General features: G+C 38.3%; 1 protein-coding gene across 1 annotated transcript in view; it reads left to right on the top strand.

Moving 5' to 3' along the window:
* The window catches only part of LOC126419240 (uncharacterized), a 150078-nt gene extending 140230 nt beyond the window's left edge, over positions 1-9848 (top strand). Inside the window, exons 3-4 of the mRNA XM_050086385.1 lie at positions 546-790; positions 9545-9848. Of these exons, the coding sequence (XP_049942342.1) occupies positions 546-790; positions 9545-9703 (404 nt within the window). The 3' untranslated portion in view covers positions 9704-9848. The remainder of the gene's footprint in view (positions 1-545; positions 791-9544) is intronic.
* Positions 9849-20653: the final 10805 nt, after the last annotated feature.

Raw genomic sequence — 20653 nt, forward strand, 5'->3', positions numbered from 1 at the left:
TCTTGTGTATTTAGTTTTTTCCAGTGCCGGCAAAAAGGAGCTATGCATTGAAACTTGGTAGATATTAATATGTCTCTTACTCCCTCAAAGACTAGCATATTTCAGTCATCCAAGTATAAAACATGTGACAGTGCCGTATTGTACAGGTGACTGAACACATCACATACATGTGAAGAATAGAATTTTAGTAGTTTACTTGAGGAACTATCAATCTTATGGGAATTGATTTTGAGGGAGAGATGATTCGAGGCAATTAATTAAATTCTTCATGTTTTTGGCAGAGCTTGGAGTAGAAGTGATTTGATCATCTTGGTCACACACACACACACACACACACACACACATCTTTGGTACTGTAGTGTGTGTGAATAAGATGTTTTTCTGAGTTCTGATATGTTAATTTTTTTATATCATTTGGGTCCTAATTATTTAAATATGTTCTGTCAGAGAGACGAACAGACTTAACATTGCATTTTTTTCCCTTAAGGGTGATTAACAAGGTAGTAATGACAATAACATCTGGACGTTCTATATTATGATTTCAGGAACAGATTCACGTTTCGGTTTTGGATTTCGATTTGGTGAACATGCAGATTTCCAGGTACTTATACAGCTTGGACCTCAAACAGAGACACAGCCTATTGGCCCACAGCCTGAGAACAATGGAAACTCTAAGAGGCATGTTATCCAGCAAACGTTCTACATTCCAAATGGTGAAGAAATAATCACAGACACACAAGGTGGGAAATGGCTCTCGTCTTGGAGATCAGCATTCACCCCAAAAAAGAAGGTAAGTATTTTACCTTTCCTTCATTCTCTGTATTTATTTTTGCTTTTATGCCCAGTTAGTTTCTTCATTCATCCATTCATTCCAATTTCTACTTTCAATTCTCCACTTTCTTCATCTTATTATTTTGCAGTGGGGCATTTCTCATATTTAAATTTGAATTCTTATATCTACATATGCCTCTCCCCATTCCTGTCCATCTCCATAGGATAAAAACAGTATTATGAAAACAACAGCTTGGTACTCACTGCACAGAGGATGTGTTGAGTATGAGACAGGCATAATGAAAAGATTGCTAAACTTTAAGCTGCCCAACAAATTAGTCCATCTTTGGAAATAGGAAACACACACACATATTCACACAAGAACAACTCACGCAGATTTTGCCAGTGTTTCCAACCACTGCATCCTGACTGCAGAGTGTGACTGCATCTGACATGGGCACCAATATGGCTGAGTGGAAGGAGATGGTGTGCTGCCTTTGAGAGCATTCCAGGAGTATGGTGGAGACATGATAAGGCTGCCAGATGCACAGTCTAGAGGCTTCACACTGGGGGGAGGATGGTTGGGAGGGGGGGGGGGGGGGGACAGGCAGAAAAGAGAGAGGGAAGAGGTAGAGAAGAAGAAAAGATTGCTGATGCATTGGTGGAGTAAAAGTTCTGTGTAGTGCTGGAGTGAAGGCGGAGACCAGGGATGTTATGGGAACTATGGGTATGTTGTAGGGTAAATTCCCACCTGCACAATTCAGAAAAGCTGGTGTTGGTGGGAAGCATCCAGATAGTGCAGGCTGAGAGGCAGACATTGAAGCAAAGTACATCATCTTGGGCATCATGTTCAGCAACTGTGTGATCCAGATAACTATTGGCAACAGCTTGGCAGTGAACAGTCATGTGGACAGACAACTTGTTAGTTGCCATGCCCATATAGAAAGCAGCATAGGGTTCCAGCTTAGTTTGTAGATCACATGGCTGCATTCAGAGGTAGCCCTGCCTATAATGGGGTAGGAGATGCCTGTGACAGGACCGAACAAGCTGATAGTAAGATGATGTATGGGATGGGCCTAGCATCTAGGCCTGTTGCACTGATATAAGCTATGAGGCAAGGGATTTGGAATAGAGGTGGAGTAGGGATAAACAAGGATATTGCATAGGTTTAGTGGGTGCCAGAATACCACTGTGGGAGTGGTGGGAAGGGATATTCTTCATTTCATGGCACAATGAGAGACTGTAGAAATCCTGGTGGAGAATGTGATTCAGTTGCTCCTATCCTGGGTGGAATTGATGCATGCTCTTTTGTGGCTGGACAGTGGGTATGTGGGAGGTGGTAGGGGACTAGAGAGGCAAGGCAAGGCAGGTCTGTTTCTGAACAAGGTTTGAAGGTTTGGAGGACAATTTTGGTCTGTGAAGGTCTCAGTGAGCCTTGGCATATTTGGAGAGAGAATGTTTGCCACAATATATGTGGTGACTTCAGGTGACTAGAATGTCTTCTATGGAATGGGTGGCAGCTTTTGAAGTGGAGTAGGAGGTATTGTTGGTGGTTGGTAGATTTGATATGGATGGAAGTACTGATGTAACCAAACTTGTGAGTGAGGTGAACATTGAGGAAGGTGGTTCATTGGGTTAAGGAGGAATAGGTGAAAGGAATGGCAGAGAAGTTTTTGAGGTTCTGGAGGATCACAATAATGTCATCAATGTATCTGAATCATGTGAGGCACTTGAGGTTCTGGATGGGTCAGATGGATTCCTGAATAGGCCCATGAATAGGTTGATGTAGAATGGTGCTGTGCATTTGCTCATTGCTGTACTATGGATTTATTTCTTCAGACAAGAACTAATTTGGGAGACAATAAAGGTGGTCATGGTGACCAGGAAGGAAGTTGTATGTATGGAGTCAGCTGTGTATTGGGAAACTTAATGTTCAATAGCAAAAATGCCATTGGCATTGATGAGGATAGAGGGAAGTGGCATTGACAGTGACAAGCAGCAGAGTGCTGGGTGGTAAAAGAACAGGGATTGTGTTGAGTTGGCAGAGTTAATGGTTGCTGTCTCTAATATGGATGAAAAGATAATAGAAAATAGCTGAAGGTGTTGGTCCATGAGAGCAGAGATTGTTTCAATGGGGACACAGTAATTAGCCACTATGGGCCATCCTGGCTCCCTGGGTTTATGGAATTTAAGAAGCATGTAGAAGGTAGGAGTCTCAGGAGTGGTTGGAATGAGGGGAGGGGAGAGAGAGGCTCAGTAGAGAGGCCCTGGGATTGGCCTAGGGATTGCAGAGGGACTAGAGATCCTGCTGAATATCTGGAATGGTGTCATTGCAGCAGGGTTTGCAAGTGGATTTATCCAACAGCTAATGGAGTTTCTCCACCAGATAATCCCTACTGTTCATAACCACAGTCATGAAGCCTTTGTCAGTAGGTAGGTTTACAAGGTTGGGATCAGATTTTAGGTGGTGGGTTGTGGTTCTTTTTGCAGATGTAAGGCTGGTTTCCATGTTAAGGGATTTGAGGGAATTATGTTGCAGCAATGTTAATATCTCTTCAGATCATTAGGCCTAACAAAGAACCTCTCCTCTCAATCTATCTCTCCCCTCACCCATACCATTCTCCACATCCCTATCTTCTATATCCTACCTAGAGTCCATAAATTCAAACACCCAGGATTCCTCTCTGTGGCCAATTACTGTGCCTCAACTGAGGAAAACTCTGGTTTTATGGATCAGCAACTCCAGTATATTACTTGTAATCCATTCTCCTATGTAAATGACACCAACTATTCACTCCACTAACTCTCCACAGTTCCTGTTCATTTACCAACTGACACCCTGCTCATCACTGTCAATGCCACCTCCATCTGCACTAGTGCTCTCAATGCCTATGGTCTTGCAGCTACTAAACAGTACCTTTCACAATGAACAGCTGACCCCAAACATACAACCACCTTCCTGGTCACCGATTATAACCTCATTCACATTTGCTTCTCCTTTGAAGGCATCATTTGCAAACAAATCCACGGTACATCACTGGGCACCCACATCTCACCATCCTCATCTAGAGGAATTCTTCCTAACCACCCAAAATCCCAAACCCCTCACTTGGTTCATTTTCACTGATGACATCTTTGTGATCTGCACTGAGGGTGAGGACACCCTAGCCACCTTCCTCCAAAACCTCAAAACCTTGTAACTCATTCACTTTACTTGATTCTCCTCAACACAACAAGCCACCTTCCTTGATGTTGACAGACACCTCAAGTGTGGCTATAACAATACTTCCATCCTCTTCAAACCTACCGACCAACAACAATAGCTCTACTTCAACAGCTACCATCTATTCTATACCACGAAGTCCCTTCAATATGGCCTAGACACTGAGCTGTCCCTCTCCAAATATGTAAAGAATCTCACAGAAGCCTTCAAAGACCAAAATTATCCTCCAAACTTTGTTCAGAAACAGATCCCTTGCCTTGTCTACCCCTGCCCCAGCTCCTCAGCTCATGGCACATATCCTTGTATATACCTAAGTGCAAGGCCAGTCCCATACATCTATACATCCTTCCACTGCAAACTAGTTTAATCCTGTCACAGGTATTCTCACCCCCATTAAAGGCAGAGCTACCTGTGAAAGTAGACATGTTATCTACAAAACAAACTGCATACACTGTGTTTCTTCCTACAAGGGTATGACAACTAACAAGTTTCTGTCCACATGAACAGTCACCGCCAAACTGTGGCCATGAGACAGCTGGATCACCCAGTACCTGAACATCATGCCCACCACTATCTGCTTCACTTCAGTGACTACCTCACAGCCTGCACCATTTAGATACTTCATACTTACACCAGCTTTCCTGAGTTGTACAGGTGGGAACCTTCCCTAAAACATACCCATAGTTCCCATAGCTGCCCTGGCCTTCACCTTCACTAGTCCCTATCTTCCACCCGCCTAACCCCTTCCCTGCTCCCATTGCAACACTACACATGCCATGTATTTCACCAATGAAGCCTTCTCTACCTTAAGATATTCTTCTTCTTTTTGAAGGAAGTTTTTGTTTGAGCAATTCAACTTCTGATTATTGCTTTGCTCCAGAAGTTCCTACTGATCTTACTTCCTAAATTAGTAAATGATTCACTTTGGTCATTTAGTTCATTATCTACGTAAACTGGGACTCTGAGTTTTGTTTCTTTGTCACATAACATCACTTCTATTTTCATATTATATTTTATTTTCATATTATATTTTCCCCCATAACCTTATCCATTTTAACTAACATGGCTTCAAGGTCTTATGTGGTTTCCTCTATAACAGCAACACCGTCATCATATTTTAAAATACCTATTCTTTGGCCATGTATTAATAAACTTGCCTCATATTTTAAAATACCTATTCTTTGGCCATGTATTAATAAACTTGCCTCTGAGTATTATTTGACTTTTTTAATTGCCTCTTCTACATAGTGGTTGGAGATAATGAGATACAATGCACAATGTTGTTGGACACCTTCCACTTGGTTTGTCCTTCCATAAACAACAACTGTTTCATTTTTGTAAGGTTACATATTAGTCTTTGACCATTGTTTTCCACTGAGCTGTTTCAAGATCTCAAACATTTAGACCCATTTGATATTATGAAATTCTTTTTCTAAGCCTATGAATGCTATGTATGTAGTTATATTCCTTACCACTTCTTTCTCTGAAGCTTATCTTAGAGCTAGAATTGCTTCTCTAGTTTTTCTGTTGTTCTCGAATCCAAACAGATTTTTTGGAGTGTAGCTTCAACTTTCTGCTCTTTGTTGTTTAGAGAAATTGTGGTTATTATTTTATCTGCATGAACACATAGACTCAGTCCTGTAATTTCCATATTTTATGGCATTTATTTTCATGGAGATAAGTATCATGATACATTTCCGCAAAATATGTGGACAGCTTTACCTGTTCATGCATATTCCACACAAGATTAAACATCTCATTTATCAGTTTAGTTCCTACTAATTTATGAACTTTACATGGAATATTGTCCATACAAGAAGCTTTGCTGTTTTTTAGTTTCTCTAGAACTAGTTCAAACTCATCTTTAAAGGTAAGTTTAGCTGTGCTGTTTCCATCTACTCATATTCCTAAGTAGTGTTTGAAGTAGTTCTTCTCCACTACACAGTTACTAAGTGCTGTTTCATCTTCTTACAATTTCACCAAGGCTAACCAACATATTTCCATTTTCATACATAACTGTTCTGTTTCTATTTCTTCTGTCTCCAAAAATGTTTTACTGATTTATAAGCTTTGTCTTTGTTTCCTTTCTTCCACATTATCTTCAGCTGAGAAGAAGACATTCTCAAAAGATCCTTCTCTTGCTTGTTTTGTCTCTCTATTGATTCTGTTTCTCAAGCTTTCTTATTTCACTTGTTCTTCAGATTTTTTTGCATGTTTTAGTTTTCTGCTCCCTTCTATCATATTCAACAGGTCTTCAGTATCTCCCCTTTCCTATTATTTCTTTTTTAGCAGTTTTTATTATGACATACCAAGTACACTGAAAGTAACTGCAGTCATCTGTATCAGTTGCCTTGTTTGTTGCCTTCTAATATAATTGCCATGAATTCTTGTTTTTGAGCCTAAATAGTTCCCACTTAACACTCTCTGTTTTTTAATTATCATTAATTTAAATTCACTTGTCATCATTACCAATGTATAGCCCATTTTTACATCACAACCTGCTAACATTTTCTGTCTTTGACTTGTTTTTTAAAACTTTATTAAATGTTTATGAACTCTTAACATCATCTGGCATTTTCTGTGAATATGTTGTTCCTTGGTGATGGTTAAAGAAAGTATTTATGACGCAAAGTTTGTATCTTTGGTAGAACTTTACAAGTTTGTATCGTGTTTCATTCCTTGATCCAAGTTCAAATTCCTCAGATAACTTTCTTCTCCCCTTCCCTCACCAACAATAGCATTCATATTCCCCCAAAATGACAAGATTTTCATCTCTTTTAACTTTTCCGACGATCTCTTTGAGGCAATTACACATTATATCAGTTTCATCCCATTCACATCCTGTTGTCAGCATATATATGTGGATTATGATTATGTCTCTTGATTTTGCTTGTAATCTGACATCTTTCATTATATAGCATACATCCTTTCACTCTTATTCCCAGACATTTTATTGATCATAACCCTAACTCCAGCAACACCAGGTTTATTTTGTGCTGTTTCACTATGTATATTTCTCTGGCTTTAGAAAAGATAAAAGTATGGTACCAAAGAGACAGTTGCATCCAGTACAACAATAAGTATTGAATTTATGGTCATTTATATCAGAAGAGTAAATACACAGGTGAACACAAAATCAGACCTGAAGACAAGTACTTCAAATACCATCAGTAAATATTCATACCATAACTAACTTGTTAGCTAATATCTCTGGCCTACTGACTTATGAATCTAAAATTGTATTCATACTCATCAGAGATACAGAGATACTACTATTAATATTTCAATACCAATGCAATAGATTGTTTGTAGGACATAAACGAATGAACAGCATTTAATTCCAGTGGTATACATTTATATTTAACAGTATCATTTAATGTGTTATGAAAAATTAAGACTTCTTTGTAACAGTTGTCAACCTAGAAAAAGTGTTTGACTGTAGCAGGAGGTGCAAAACTGTTTGAAATTCTCAGACATAACTACAGCTAGAAACAGGTAACATAAAATGTGTGCAAGAACTAAGAAGAAAATAAGAATGGAAGACAAAGCAGGAAGATATGGGATTAAAAGTCGTGTAAGAAGTAGATGTATACTTTCGCCCCTACTGTTCAATCTGTATGCTGAAGAAGCAAAGTCAGAAATAAATAAAAGTTTCTGAAGTGGAATTAAAATTAAAGATGAAAGGATATCAATGATAAGTTTCACTGATGACATTGCTATCTGGAGTGAAAGTGAGGACAAATTGCATGGCCTGTTGAATAGAATGAACAGCATAATGAGATAATGCTATGGATTTAGAGTAAATTAAAAGAAACATGAAAGGAATAAAAATTAGCAGTAAACTTAACATCAGACTTGGTGATCACAAAATAGAGAAAGTGATGGAAAATCAAAATAAAACGTTGCAGAAGAAGCAAGGAAAGCACAAAAAGCTGACTAGCATATCCAAAGAAGATGTCAAAAAGGGATAGGGAAGATAAAGTTAGATTTAATATAGCATGCAAAAAGGCATTTCAGAATTTTTCTTCCTGTCATCCATATGCAAAAGATACGGAAACAAATCATAATACATCATACAATAGTACCACTCTGCAAAGGATTGCAGAGTATATAGATAGACAGACGTAGAGATGTGATTAAAGCAGTGGACTCGTGTCTGAGTGGTGCAAAATTCATTCATTCACTATATTCTTCAGACATCTTCATAAAAAAGAAACTTCAGGGATGCTGAACAATTTAATGTGTATATTAAACAAGATAAACAGCCATAAGAAACTGGATTAATAATACAGTCCTACAGATTTTGATTTTTAACCCAAGACAATCATTCCTGGTTGTCAGGCAATACAGTGGCCTCTGCCAGGCACTTAAATGTGATTTGCAGAGTATCCACATACATGTAGATGTAGATGTAGTGGGCAACAGTATCCAACCATTGCCTGAGGCATCTCCACACACATCCACATTGGTCATCAAGGCTCAAGTCAAAGCAGGACTCATCAGTGAGACAATTCCACTCAAATCAGTGCTATACCAAGATGAAGACATGTCTGCAGACACCCCAGATGGTGCTGGGATACAGCGGTACATCGACAGTATTCTACACTTCATTTTGTTGCCCTTCTTGACAAGCCATCCTGGGCCTACATTTTAGCAATAAAACACCTGCCTAACAAGGTGCAAATTCCTACTGCTTATCTTTAAGCTTTCCAAACTCTCCCTTGGTCAGCAAGGTCACTGGATCTCTCCCCAACTGAGAACATTTGGAGAATTCTGGGTAGGGCTCTTCAGCCAGCTCGGGATTTTCATGATCTAACACACCAGTTGCACGGAATTGGGTATGACATCCCTCAGGAGAACATTCAACAATGCTATCAAACAGTGCCAAACAAATTACTGTTTCCATAAGGGCCAGAGGTGGACCTACACATCATTGACTTGCTCAGTTTGTGAAGCTCTTTCTCTTGAATAAACCAGCCAAATTTTCTGAAATTGTAATGATTGGTTTGTCTGCACATATACATCACTTCTATTGATTTCCATCCCATTTGGATAATTCCTTCAAGGTGCATCAGGTTTTTGTCTTAGAGTGCAGTAGTGTTTAAGCCCGGATGAGGAAAATTTGAGTTTACTTTTGTTACACCACAATTTTCAACTGGTTGTAGATCATTACAGTATTGCCTCTAAAACAAAAGAGAAGTGTCATCTATTTAGCTTACTGCATGTGAACTGAGAACATTGACCAATATCATTAACATACACTAGGAAGGGAAAAATGACATAGAATTGAACCTTGGGGAACATCCAGTATTATTATTGATGGACTGGAAATCTGCAATCTAATTATCTACGTTATCTGCTAGATACTCAGTCTTTTATACTTCTTTCACATTCAATATTGACTTCACATCAATGTTTGCAGGCTAAATGGAGCTTATAAACAGTACAATTTAGTTTCAGATATGTCCTTGATCACTTTTGTGCTCATAAATCTATGAGTCAAATCGATTTACATAACAGAGCATTGACACTGTGATATTTATGTTGCAGGTAAATCTGCAGGAGACTAAAACTGAAATACCTACAATGGCTCCGGATCCAACACAGAGCAGAAACCAAGTTGTAACACATCTGCGTAAGCTCTACACCAACACAAACAAAACAGCAGACACTGCTACAGATACTAGGAATTCCACACAAGTGGAATAATGTTTATTTATTTATCTACATCACCAAAGAAAGTGTAGTGCTTTCCTATAGTACTGCCATGTGTGTATGCATGAAACCTTATATACTTCATTAGCAATGAAGCGATAAATTTATTTATGTTAATAAACGTGTATCTTAATTTATTGTGTACAATAAACCCAATCTTTTTATTGAAATACAAATCAAAGTTTCATATGAACAATACCATAAATGTGTTTAGTTACTACATTACTTCTGTGAAATAGAAAAAATATTTGACATGTTCACAATTGTTTGGGATTCTAGAGGCTTGATGGCCAGTGTTGTCTGTCAATTGAAACCAAAGTGTGACAAGCCGATTACATATGCCTTAAGTGTTACAGTTGAGTTCTTTTTAAACAGCCTACACAAAATTCATTATTTGCCTTTCCTGAAACAAGATTCTATTGTTTAGTAGTTGTTGGCATCATTTCTACACCTGAGAGTCCAAAAGAAATTACATTACTGTAGATACATTAATGTATTTGCTAGATGATAATGCCGCAGATTAACACAATAACCAGTTTACTTCACTCTGAATGGACTACTTCTCATTCCCTCAAGTACTTGACACTTCTTTAATCACTCATGCCACTGCAAACTGTAGTTGGTATGTGTTAATTAATCAATGAATGCTCACCCACCTATGAATCCTCACCGAAATACTATGATGTGCTCATCTAACATGAATGGCCATATAAGCTACTTTGCAAAAACAAAATACAACAATAATAATTATTCAGTTAAATCAGTAGACTATGTAACTAAAGCAGTCAGCTATAAAAGGCATTTGTTCCCATATTCAGTGGCCTGTTAAACCCCTCTGGCAATTTGATCACAGATGTAACAACCCACAAAGGGGTTAATATCCTTCCTAATTTACTTTTAACCATGACATGACAATAAACACTGAATGGAAAAATACACCAGGACGTCAACAGTCCTTCATCACTAGAAACAGTGATGCAAATAGGTCATTAGTTTTGGAGTTCTGAGAACATCATATAAAGAGGAACTGTAGCTTTGTAGAACTTCCCTCAAAAGCCCTAAGAAAAAACTTCTAGTGTGCTCACTGGACATTATACTTCAGTGCAGACTGAATTGATGGGTGTATTAAACAAATTCAATACATCCAAACTAGCACTTCAAGAAACTAGAATGAAGATGAAAATGCATTTGAATCATATGGTTACAGGACTTTTGTAAGGTGATACTGAGCATAAAAACTAAACAGATAGCCACAATGCTTGGAACAGCTTCAAGGTTTCAAATGGAATCCAACAGTATCCATGACAAATTTTACATACCCATCATGGCAAATATCACTTCTTTCATTCATTCAGCAAACAATGGCTATACCATCATTAATGCGAATGCATGTACCAGCAATGACAACAGGAAAAAAAACAGAAAAAGTTGTAGAATTTTGGTAAACACTAGACACATGAAAAATATCAAAGCACCACATACAACTAGGAAACTTAAATTACAGACTAGCACGGACAGGAAATACAAGAGAATAGTAGGAAATAGTCACATACACATGTGCACCAATAAGAACAATGATATCCTGCATATATGTTCAGAAGAGGATTAGGCATGGACACAGACTGCTTTTTAACAGAAATAAAGAGTCGTATTTTGGTATAAACCCAAATATCAAAATTAGAAAAATTCATAGAAATGACACAAAATTTTTGTCAGACAACAGGAACAAATTCATAACAAAGCTTCTGGCTTCACACACAGCTGATGGGAGATTGGGATGAGATCAGAGAAGCAATGATAGAAATGGTGAAAGAACTAGAATAGCCACCAAGAAGTAGGAAACATGGTTGGTGAACAAGGTGTGTGATGAAGCAATAAAGCACAGAGTAACAACTAGGAAAAATGGAACACCCATAAAAAGGAAAGAGACTGGAATACAGTCACCGAGATTAGGAAAGAGGTATAAAAAATTGCTAGAATAGAGAAATTGAAATATGACAAAAAAGGTTAGAGGAAATAGATACAAATTTAAGATGGAACAACAAAATTTGCAAACGAGAAATTACAGGATACAAAGCAATGAGCCTTCTCTTCAAAGTATCAACATGCTAACTGACTGATAACATCAAAGATAAATGTGAGCTGCTAACAAAATACTTCAATAAACTTTTCATCTGTAATGAACAAATGCTATGACTAATTTTTAGACAATACAAAAAGGAAAACCTGTCTTCAGACCCACTGACACTGCATCAAGTAGCAAGTACAATGGCCAGCTGAAAAACAACCGAGTGCAAGTGAAAGATGAGATATTTGCTGGGATGTGGAAACTGGGAGGGAAGTAAGCAGCTAAAACTATTTATGAAGTTATTACACATTGTTGGAAGGTAGATGGAATACCAGAGGTTTGGAAATAAGCCACAATTCATCCACTACATAAGAAGGGAGACAATACAGACACCAACAATTACTGAGACATATCTTTACTTCCAGTTATGAAAAAATTTATACCCAAAGCACTGCTGAATAAGCAGAACACACAATTGATGAGTATCAAGCTGGGTCCAGGAAAAGCAACAGTTATATATGACCAATGCACTATTGTTCTAATGTCCCACAATTCTCATTAATAGTTAGCAAGCAAAACTCCACATACTGCTACAATTGTTTAAAGTTAAATTTACAAAAATTATAGTTAAAACAACTCACTAAATTAACTGAATACATTGAAAAATTCTGACTTTTTAACAGTTTCTTCTACTACAAGCATCAATCCAAATTATTTATTTAAATCATGAAATTAACAAATATAAGTACGCAAACAATAATTTGGACAAAACTGTTAATTAATTTGGAATTAATTAAGGGCTGGCTTTGCTAACATGTTTTCGAATAGAGCCAAATAGATACTTTAAGAATGCTGTTGCTTCGTCTCACAAATGTTTATAATTAGTACAGAATTTATATTTGTTTATACGTCAACAATAGAACTTAAGTTATGAAACAATTACTGATTTCACCCTATAATAAAAGATACTAACTAGGAGTAGCCAAAATAAATTAGAAAATCAATTAAATGCATCAAACCAAGCACAAAATTAGATATGGTGTTATATTCTTTAAAACTCAGGGCAAACCTTTCTCTTTTATGAAAATGCAGATTATACTCATGTATGTTAATTGTACTGGGAGATGAAAAAGCTTGCACAGGATAGGGCAGCATGGAGAGTTGCATCAAACCAGTCTCAGGACTGAAGACCACCACAACAACAACATGTTAATGGTAATTAGTTAAAATTGAAAAAAAATAATTTTAAGGAGGCAGATGGCGAAACAAGAGGGTAAGTTAAAATTATCCCAGCTTGCTTTGTCACAAACACCAATGTGAAGATACTGAGCAGCACTTCATAAAATTGCAGATAAAGCTGGATTACAAATGTCATTACAGAAAACCAAGTACATTTAACATAAACACAACAGAGAAAAATATATACAAACACAACATCGAAACACCAAAAGAGTTCATAGTTCGAGTATTTGTAAGAACTGATACCTAAACAATGGATTAGATAAGACCAAAAGTAAAAAAAAGTTTAAAGAAAATGGAATTATCTTACAAACTCAACCAAAAGAATATAAGATATCAGTATCATTGCAGGCAAAAATTTATCCCTACACAACAGTGATTATTCTGGAAACACTATATGGATCTGATTATCTTACAATGAATAAAAGAAGTGAGGAAGAAGAATGAGAAAAGAAAAGAAAACGTTCTGAAAAACAATAAGGAAGAATAAATTAATGTTTGAGGGCCATTTTAACAGAATGAAGCTAACCAAGAGCATATTCAGTTTCATTATCAAATTAAAAAGTTCTACAGGATGGCTGGTAGAGACAGGAATTGATCTGAGAGGATTCAACATCACAAAAGACACCATAAAGTATAGGGAAAATTTTAGAGTACTGTCACAACAATCTTGATTTTTGACCTAGATCTTCTCCTAGCTGTTTAAGTCCATAAAGATACTGCAAGGAAACAGTAGGCCTATCTAGTTTTTTGTCAGTCCAGTGACACAGGTTCTCCTGATGAAAGAAAAACCAAACTAAGCTTTTTAACAGAGGAAAAGAATAATTTAAGTATAAAGGAAACTCTCTTGTGCTAATTAATTCCTTTAGGAGCAATTTGGGGATTTAATATTTCTTTCTCAGTAAGATACAAAGGACTTAAAGACATTAGCTGCCAGTGAGAACTGATTAATATCAATGGGGCAATCTGAAAATTTGTGTTGAACCAGGATTCAAACCTGGGCCTCCTGCTTACTAGGTAGAAGCAGTGACCACTATGCCATCTGAACAGTGGTCTCCACAGCTACTCCAACCTAGCATGACTCCCATCAGCCCCAAATTCTCAACTTATACCACATGCTACTGATATAGCTCCCCTACTCATTTGTCTCATTAATTGTGGCATTTCAGCTCATCCCTTAAGAGTTTGAGCCTGGTGTACATCTGCTCCGAAGGGCTCATTGGCCATTATCACCCTAATTATATATGTAGTGTCTGCTCTTTCCAATGTTTGTGTATTCTTTTACCATGCCCCACCGACTGATCCCTTCTTCTAGTCAGGTTGTGCCACAAATTTCTCTTCTCTCCAATCCTATTCAGTACCTCCTCATTAGTTATGTGATCTACCCATCTAATCTTCAGCATTCTTCTGTTGCACCACATTTTGAAACCTTCTAATCTCTTCTTGTCCAAACTATTAATCGTCCACGTTTCACTTCCATACATGCCTACACTCCATACAAATACTTTCAGAAACGACTTCCTCACACTTAAATCTATACTTGATGTTAACAAATTTCTCTTCTTCAGAAATGCTTTCCTTGCCATTGCCAGCCTACATTTTATATCCTTTCTAGTTTGACCGTCATCAGATATTTTGCTCCCCAAATAGCAAAACTCGTTTACTACTTTAAGCATCTCATTTCCTAATTCCTGCAGCATCACCCGATTTAGTTTGACTACATTTCATTATTCTCATGTTGCTTTTGTTGATGTTCATCTTATATCCTCCTTTCAAGACACTGTCCATTCCGTTCAGCTGCTCTTCCAGGTGCCTTGCTGTCTCTGCCAGAATTACAATGTCATTGGCGAACCTCAAAGTTTTTATTTCTTCTCCATGTATTTTAATTCGTACTCCGACTTTTTCTTTTGTTTCCTTTACTGCTTGCTCTATATACAGACTGAATAACATCCGGGATAGGCCAGAAACCTGTCTCACTCCCTTCCCAATCATTGCTTCCCTTTCAAGACCCTCGACTCTTATAACTGCCATCTGGTTTCTGTACAAATTGTAAATAGCCTTTTGCTCCCTATATTTTACCCATGTCACCTTCAGAATTTGAAAGAGAGTATTCCAGTCAAAATTGTCAAAAGCTTTCTCTAAGTAGACAAATGCTAGAAATGTAGGTTTCTCGTTCCTTAATCTATTTTCTAAGATAAGTCGCAGGGTCAGTATTGCCTCATGTGTTCCAACATTTCTATGGAATCCAAACTGATCTTCCCCAAGGTTGGCTTCTATCAGTTTTTCCATTCATCTGTAAAGAATTCGTGTTAGTATTTTGCAGCCGTGGCTTATTAAATTGATAGTTCGGTAATTTTCACATCTGTCAACACCTGATTTCTTTGGGATTGGAATTATTATAGTCTTCTTGAAGTCTGAGGGTATTTTGCCTGTCTCATACATCTTGCTCACTAGCTGGTAGAGTTTTGTTAGGACTGGCTCTCCCGAGGCTGTCAGTAGCTCTAATGAAATGTTGTCTACTCCCGGGGCCTTGTTTCAACTTAGGTCTTTCATTGCTTTGTCAAACTCTTCACGCAGTATCATATCTCCTATTTCATCTTCAACTACATCCTCTTCCATTTCTATAATATTGTCTACAAGAACATTGCCCTTGTATAGACCCTCTATATACTCCTTCCACATTTCTGCTTTCCCTTCTTTGCTTAGAACTGAGGTTACATCTGAGCTCTTGATATTCATGCAAGTGGTTCTCTTTTCCTCAAAGATCTCTTTAATTTTCCTGTAGGCAGTATCTGTCTTACCCCTCGTGAGATATGCCTCTACATCCTTACATTTGTCCTCTAGCCAACCCTGCTCAGCCATTTTGCACTTCCAGTCGATCTCATTTTTGAGACATTTGTATTCCTTTTTTCCTGCTTCATTTACTGCATTTTTGTATTTTCTCCTTTATCAATTAAATTCATTATCTCTTCTGTTACCCAAGGATTTCTATTGTCCCTCATCTTTTTACCTATTTGATCCTCTGCTACCTTTACTATTTCGTCTCTCAAAGCTACCCATTCTTCTTCTACTGTCTTTCTTGTCAATCGTTCCCTAATGCTCTCCCTGAAGCTCTCTACAACCTCTGGTTCTTTCAGTTTATCCAGGTCCCATCTCTTCAAATTCACACCTTTTTGCAGTTTCTTCAGTTTTACTCTACAGTACATAACCAATATACTGTGGTCAGAGTCCACATCTGTCCCTGGAAATGTCTTACAATTTAAAACCTGGTTCCTGAATCTATGTCTCACCATTATACAATATATCTGAGACCTTCCAGTATCTCCAGGCTTCTTCCATGTATACAACCTTCTTTTATGATTCTTGAACCAAGTGTTAGCTATGATTAAGTTATGCTCTGTGCAAAATTCTACCAGGCAGTTTCCTCTTTCATTCCTTACTTCCATTCCACATTCATCTATTTCGTTTCCTTCTCTTCCTTTTCCTACTAACGAGTTCCAGTCACCCATAACTATTAAATTTTCGTCTCCCTTCACTATCTGAATAATTTCTTTCATCTCATCATACATTTCATCAATCTCTTCGTCATCTGCAGAGCTAGTTGGCATATAAGCTTGTACTACTGTGCTAGGCATGGGCTTCGTATCTATCTTGGTCACAATAATGCGTTCACTATGCTATATGTAGTAGCTTACATGCATTCCTATTTTCCTATTCATTATTGAACCTTCTCCTGCATTACCCCCATTTGATATTGTATTTGTAACCCTATATTCACCTGACCGGAAGTCTCGTTCCTCCTGCCACTAAACTTTACTAATTCCCACTATATCTAGCTTTATCCTACCAATTTCCCTTTTTAAATTTTATAACCTGCCTGCTCAATTAAGGGATCTGACATTCCACACCCCAATCCATAGAACACCAGTTTTCTTTCCTGAGTAGTCCCCGCCCGGAGATCCGAATGGGGGACTATTTTACCTCTGTAATATTTTATCCAAGAGGACGCCATCATCATTTAACCATACAGTAAAGCTGCATGCCCCCAGGAAAAATTACAGCTGTAGTTTCCCCTTGGTTTCAGCTGTTCACAGTACCAGCACAGTAAGGCCATTTTGGTTAGTGTTACAAGGCCAGATCAGTCATTCATCCAGACTGTTGCCCCTGCAACTACTGAAAAGGCTGCTGCCCCTCTTCAGGAACCACATGTTTGTCTGACCTCTCAGCACATACCCCTCCGCTGTGGTTGCACCTATGGTATGGCTATCTGTATCGCTGAGGCACGCAAGCCTCCACATCGACGGCAAGGTCCATGGTTCATGTTGTGACATTTAATTTGATGGCCCACTATGTATGAAAGTACCACATAGCCTATTAGTATGGTAGTTTACTCTTGACAACAATGACATATTAAGTGGCTGACAGCTTAAGTATACAAACATATCTGTTGTGGCGAGAAAACTGTGAAAAATTTATCAGAGACAGCCATTACATTTTGCTGCCCTGTGTGAAAACACAAAAAATTATTCTACACACCTGAAATGACTTCAGCTTCCCCATTTATTTTGTATTATCTGCTATCACCTGAATCCATTGTTAGCTTCAACACAATACGTGACTGTTTTATGGTAAGTTTATTTTACAGCATTCATGATTTTTCATTGTGGTGGAGTACCATATACTCAAGAGTAAGCAAACTGGAGAATTCAGAACCACACTACAACAGTTTTTCAGGGAACTGAGTTAATGAAATATATTTGATAATAAATTATGATCCAGACTGAAGCACGTTATTATAAGACATATGACTAATGTAGTAAAGGTAAAAAATCTACTCACCAAGTGGCGGCAGAACACACACATAGAAGACTGCTGTAACTGGCAAGCTTTCAGAGCCAGTGGCTCCTTCTTCATGGTTGAGGGGTAAGGAAGAAGGTTGAAGGAAAAGGACTGGAGAGGTCTAGGAGAAGGGGTAGATTTTGGGAAAGTCACCAAGAACCGCGGGTCAGGGAAGACTTACCATATGGGATGAGGAGGAAAGACTGATTGTTGGGGACTGCATTAGATGAGATTTGAAAACCTGAGAGCTTAAAGATGGAAGTAAGGTAATATGCAATACAGAGATAACTACTAAAATATTTCACTCTAATTAACTCATGCACTGTTTTAGTAGTAATCTCTGTCTTCCATATTACCCTGTGTTCCATCTTTAAACTCTCAGGTTTTCAAATCTTGTCCAATGCAGTCCTTAACAATCAGTCTTTCCTCCTCATCCCATATGGGTGACTTTCCTGAAATCTACCTCTTTTCCTAGACCTCACCTTCACTTTCTTCCTTCCTCTTTAGCCCTTCTGCCTGAAGAAGGAACCACTGGCTCCAAAAGCTTACCAATTACAACAATGTTTATGTATGTGTTCTATCGCCACTTAGTGAGTAGATTTTTATCTGTCAAATTAAATAATTTTGTCAGTAATTGATTGTTTTCATTGTTATAATGTAGTAAAAGGATATACATGAGCATCTTTTATTTTTAACTCATAATGTGTTATTTACTGAATATCTAAATAGTTATTTGATTTTAGATTTCAGATTTCAGGAAGATTTTGAATATTTCACATGTATTCATCCAGGTGGTGTCATTCAGACAGCATTATACTTTCACAAGCTGACTTCTTGCCATCATCAGAAATTCCTGATTACTTCTTGTCTTCTGCTGGGTGCCAACTTTATATCCTTTTCTCCTGCATGCAGCCTCTAATCAGCCATTACAGGAACAGACCTGGCGCAGTGGCAGGGGAAGCGTCCCAGTGGGGCACAATCTGGTGTTCTCAGACCCACTGCCATCAGTGCCAGATGCAAATCTCAACTGGGATGGTGACAACACACCCTTGTCTTCTTTGGATGCCACAGTGGGAGCAGATATCCATGCAGGCTGTTGCTGTGGTTTTTTCATGCTCAAGGCTGGGTCCAAGGTCTTGCTTAATAGAAAATTGTTGTCTTTATTTATTAGTTCATTGAGTATGCAGAACTCTACATCTGCTTTTAGAATACAATTCCAGAAGGTGTTGGACTGTTGCAACAGTGCAGTCGTAATTCGTGAAATGCCTGTTGGAGAGACAGTGCTCTGCTACAGAAGACTTTATTGGAAATTTATTTTCTGTGTGGCATTTATGCTCCATGCATCTCTCCTGTACCATCTGGATAGTGTGGCCTACATACATTTCCCACACTGACAGGGGGTGCGGTAGTCTCCCGTTTACAGAGTCCTATGTCATGCTTAACTGATCCCAACAAAGCTTTTTCTAACTGTCGTTGATGTGTTCCTGATGTATGGGGTAACTGCTGTCACAACACATTTCTGTTCGCTCTCAGGGAACTGTGGCCTCAGCTTCTTTGGTATTATTGCACATTGTATGTGGTGGTTGCCATAAACCTTTTTAATGAACATTGCCTCTAGGTGCTCCTGTTCAGCTGCTGCACTACCTTGGTCCATGGTTTCATGTGCTCTGTGCACTAGAGTGCATAGGACACATTCTTGTTCTAAAGTGGGAGAACAGCTGGAGGTATGCAAGTACAAATCTGTATGCGTGGGTTTTCAACAGACACTGTGTCCTAATGTGGCATCTAGTTCTCGCTTGATGAACACATCCAGAAATGAAAGTTTATTATTTTCTTGTTCCTCCAACGTGAAATAAATGTTTTGGTGCAGCAAATTCAGGTGACCAATATTCATTCCAAAATATGACAGTGAAGAAACTTTACACATGAGCAACTGCACTGTCTAGGGTTTACTGACTACCTAAAGTTCACAAGAGAGGACTGCCATTTGGCAGATTTTTAGCAATATAGGTGGACCAACATACGATTAGCAAAACACCTGAGAATAATGCTTAGTCTCTTTGCTTGCAAATGCTAGCATTATGTATGGAATATAGCACATTTCATCTGGCAACTCCATGACTTCTGCCTCAGCCAAGCAGACTTTATTTGTTGTTCCTTGTCTGTGTGGCATTTATACTCTGTGCATCTCTCCTGTACCATCAGGATAGTATGTACTATATACATTTCCCACACTGGCAGGGGCAAGTGACACAAGCCACCACTTGGGGCACCTAGCTGAAAGGGATGCCAGAGACACCACAACTGTAATATTTCTATACAGGACATATCACAATTAGTAGCAGCTACTTGGCGCCCTAAGCTGAAATATCCAAATGGATTGTTAGTATGTAGTGCATATGACTATTGGTACCGCAAACTAACATGGACAAAGTGTATAAAGGAAGAAGGTGGAGGAGGGCACTGAATGGTAAGTCAGTTGTATGGAAAAATGTTCACAAATTAGCCTTTCCACAAAGACTTCATGGTGAACTTCACTGTGGTGTTTCTCTTTGCAAGGTTACCTCTAAGAGACTCTCTAGGCTTCAGACCTGGAAAGTTTGGGTCAGTGCTAATGAATCTGAATTTACACTTGCATAAACCTACTTTCTATTTGATGGAAATAGGCAACTCTGAACAAACAGATGGACTGGCAAGGGTTACTTGCTGGCATCAGTGATATGTGACATGTTTATGGGAGCATTTCAAGGAGAAGCCCTGGTGTCCACAGCTACAAGTCCTTACGCTATTTTTTCCGT

Source organism: Schistocerca serialis, chromosome 9, assembly GCF_023864345.2.
Source record: "Schistocerca serialis cubense isolate TAMUIC-IGC-003099 chromosome 9, iqSchSeri2.2, whole genome shotgun sequence".
In the NCBI taxonomy this organism is placed as follows: domain Eukaryota; kingdom Metazoa; phylum Arthropoda; class Insecta; order Orthoptera; family Acrididae; genus Schistocerca; species Schistocerca serialis.